Here is a 3,852-nt window from a genome sequence, read left to right on the forward strand (position 1 = left end):
AGCGCTCCCGGCGGCCGCAAGTGCGCCTGCGCAAAGGCCTACCCTGCCTCTCAGGCTGTAGCGATTCGAGCAGCCCCCGCCGCGCACATGCGTAGTCGTGCGAGTGAAGCCACTACGGGATGGGGCGGCCCCGCCCACCTCTACAGGCTGTGCCAGAGCCCTTCGCGGTCCAGGCGAGAGAGCCCGAAACACGTCGGAATGCGGTGCAGGGCGGGGAGGGTTTCCTGGGACAGGTTGCATTTTTGTGGGCTTTGAAGTTGCTGCGTCTGTAGTGGTTTGTTTCTTGGTGTTTGTTGTGTGACAGGGTCTTGCTCTGTAGCCCAGGCTGGCCTTGAACTCGCAGCCATCCTCCTCCCTCAACCTCCCGAGTGCTGCGTGACAGGCGTGCGCCACCCTGGCATGTTATGAGTTTTATCAACGTAGTGTTAACCTATATGCCTGTTCTTCTGCGGATACCACACTGTCAGGGTTCCTGTGCCTTTGTAGGCACCTAGAGGAGAAGCAACAGAAGACAAATCAGACTTCAAGGAAATCGGACTTGTGCCCAGGTGACCATCAAAGTGGACAGGCAACCACAGGGTGGGAGAAAGGCTTCACAAACCACCTGTGAAGGTCTTGTACACACAACAGATTCACAACTCAATAAAAAGACAGACTTTTCAAAGGACAAAGTATCTGAATGGATATTCTACAAAAACAGGCAAGTGGCCAGCAACACTCGAACAGCTGTCGTGTTCGCTGGCCATCAAGGAGTGCACATGGGAATTCCAATAAAGCAGGAGCAGACGACAGTGAAGCAGGGGTGTTGGTGCAGGCTGCAGTCTCAGCTACTCTGGAAGCTGAGGCAGGAGGATCCCAGTCTGAAGGAAACCTGGGCAACTTGAGACATGGCCTCAAAACCTAAAACGTTGGTCCCAAAGATGAATGTAACTGTACTGTATACCTGAAATGTACCAGTAAACTCAATGAGAAAAAAACAACACTAAAACATTGTAGACCAGGGGTGCAGGTCTTGCCTAGCTTACAAGAAGCCCCGGGCTCCATTTCTAGCATGCAGGAGGGAGGGAGTGAGGTGAGAGGTCCTGCTTTACAGCCACGAGGATGGCTGTCATCGAAGAGACGCCGCCGTCTGCCAAAGCGCAAGGACCCGAGTTCGATGCCCGATACCAAAATTAAAGAAAAAAAAGATGGTGCTGCCAAGGACGGAGCCGAGTGAGACCCACACACGTTGCCAGTGAGAGGAAAAACGGCTCCACCGCACTGGAGAAGGGTGGCAGTGCGCACTTAGGACCCAGCACTGCCCGCCTGGGCGCATCCCGGGAGGATGTTCACAGCAGTTAAAGTAGCCCCGAAGTGGAAACACCTGTCTGTCAGTGGAGACTGGATGAGCAACATGGCCCATCCAGCAACGTTACCGGGTCACGAAACGTAAGGGAGCAGTAACAGCAGCCAGGCCAAAGCCGCACGGCGTGGGACCCAGTGATGGCAGACACTGGGAGCTGCCGCTACAAGGAGGCAAGAGACGGGGGAGATGACCGGGGAGGGGGCTCTTTTCTGAGAGGCTCTTTCTGTGTAGCTCAGGCTGGACTTGAACTCACGATGTAGCTAGCCCAAGGTGGGCTCAAACTTGCAATCTTCCTGTCTCGGCCTCCCAGGTGCAGGGACAACAGGCGGGCACCACCACACTGTGCTTGGCAGGGTTTTTGTGCGTTGATGACAGTGTTCTGCAGTTAAATGGCGGTGATGGTCAGGCAACCTTTGGGCTTTTTTCTAATTTTGTGTGGTCTGCGATGGAACCCAGAGCCTCTCACCTGCTAAGCAGCACTGTATCACTGAAGTCTTCCCAAGAAGGGGCTGGGCCAGGGGCCTTCTGACCCCAGGAGCTCAGCTGAGGCAGGAGCTTTGAGATCACAAAGGGTGACCTCACAGGAGGGGAATAGCTATACGGGCTGGGTGTAGGCCCAGGCTGGCCTAGAACTCACAGCAATCCTCTGCCTCAGCCTCCCAAGTGCTGAGGTTACAGGTGTGCACCATCACACCCAGCAGTGGAGGCTTTTAGAGCAATTAACTTTTGTGATATTGAACATACCTCATTCAAAAACCTGAAATCTGAAATACTCCCAAATCTAAAACTTGAGGGCTGTTTTCTACTGGGGGGTGGGGGCTTGTATTGAGGGCTGAACCCAGGGCCTCATACATGCTAAGCAAATACCTTCCTACTGAATCTCACCCTCAACCCCCAAATCCAAAACTTTTTCACCGCAAGTAGAAAATTATACACTTGTTTCATGCATGTGTCTACTGACCACAGTATATAACTGTTTATAAGGTGCAAAAGAAACATAACTTTTGTACCTAAACCGGGTTTGGTGGTGGACACCTGTAATCTCACCACTCAAGGAAGCTGAGGCAGGAGGATCTCAAGTTCAAGCTCAGGCTTGACAATTTACCAACTAAGATCCTGCCTCCAAATATGGAATAAGCAACTATTGTGTTTAGATGTGGGTTCCACCCCTGAAATATCTCACTATATATATGCAAAAAAGGTTTTAAACTAAAAGGTTTTTAAACATTTCTGGCTTGGTGAGTTTCAGATCAGGGATACCCAACCTGCACTGTGGCGGTAGTTGCAGGACCCCAGTTTACTTTGGGGTTTGAGAAGAGCTGTGGATTTGAACCCAGGGCACCCACAGATGTGGGAGTGAACCCAGCATCACCACAGGGCCGTTCCTCCACCAGCAACTGTCAGTGAGGGACAGAGGCACAGGCACAGGAGGGTGGACTCCCAGCCTCTGCCCGTTTCCCTGAAGACCTAGAACTGCTAGGAAACTAAAGGCTATGAATTAAATAAAGGAAACCAGAGCCCCATCCCAAGTCCCTCAGATTATACTCTTGGGAATTTCTTCAACCTGAGGACAGCCAGCGCCCTAGGCTTTGGGACAAGAAAGATGTGTCACATGTCTGTGATCCCAGCACTTGAGAGGCTGAGGCAGGGGGATCACGGGAAATTTGAGGCCAGCCTGGATTACATGATGAGACCGTCTCAAAAAAACAATGAAAAAGAAAGATGCCTAGGACTCAGTGTCCCCGTGTGCACAGTAGGGACCCGGATGAGCAAGTGAGGTCTCCAGGTTGGACCAGACTTTAGCCAGCCAGGTACTCTTCCCCTCCGCCCTGGCCACCTAGGGCGGCTTAAGGATCCACAGGCCGGTTATCACCCTCCCCTGGGGCCCGAGGGCCACCTGAGCACCAGGCTGCAGGGGATGGACAGGGAGGGGTAGAGTTTCAGTTTCAGTGTTTGCAGGGGATTAATCCCCAGCTTCCTATTAATGGTGTTAGGCGGGTGGAAACTTGTCCTGCACTGTAGCTCGTGTCTGTGATCCCAGCTACCTAGGAGGCTGAGGCAGGAGGATCGCAAGTTCAAGCTCAGCCTGGGAAACGTAATGACTGTGAGACCTTCCAAATAAAAACTGAGAAAGGGCTGGGGCTGCCTCCCGTGCCTGGCTCCGTCCAGGGCACCTCAGTTACCTTAACTGTTAGACCAGACCTCGCTCCGCCAACCAGGTCCAGTCCCGCCCACGCCCCTCCTCCGACTCCGGCGCTGCTGCCCCTGTCCCCATGCACCGCAGCCAGCCACCCTGCTCGCCTGTCCCGCTGTCCGGGTCCGGGCCGGGAGCTGTCACAAGGAAGCCACGCGGGAGGCCACCTGAGCGTCCCAGTGCGCCCCGGGACAGACACGAACCAACTGCGCTCGCGGCAGCTGCCAGAGGCTCCGCGGTTTATTTCTTAAAACCAAGGAGCAGGGAAGGCTCTCGGCGTCAAAATCCGAGCACGGCCGCCCGTGGCGACACC

At 54.0% G+C, this 3,852-nt stretch overlaps 1 protein-coding gene across 1 annotated transcript in view; it reads right to left on the minus strand.

The window, feature by feature from the left end:
• The window catches only part of Pgls (6-phosphogluconolactonase), an 8,230-nt gene that overhangs the window by 4,097 nt on the left and 281 nt on the right, over window positions 1–3,852 (minus strand). The window contains exons 2-3 of the mRNA XM_010644379.3: window positions 1,599–1,724; window positions 1,416–1,505 (exon numbers count right to left, since the gene is read on the minus strand). Coding sequence (XP_010642681.1) covers window positions 1,416–1,505; window positions 1,599–1,724 — 216 coding nt within the window. The remainder of the gene's footprint in view (window positions 1–1,415; window positions 1,506–1,598; window positions 1,725–3,852) is intronic.

The sequence above is a fragment of the Fukomys damarensis genome, unplaced genomic scaffold (genome assembly GCF_012274545.1).
Source record: "Fukomys damarensis isolate Sample0158 unplaced genomic scaffold, DMR_v1.0_HiC HiC_scaffold_37, whole genome shotgun sequence".
Classification (NCBI taxonomy): Eukaryota; Metazoa; Chordata; class Mammalia; order Rodentia; family Bathyergidae; genus Fukomys; species Fukomys damarensis.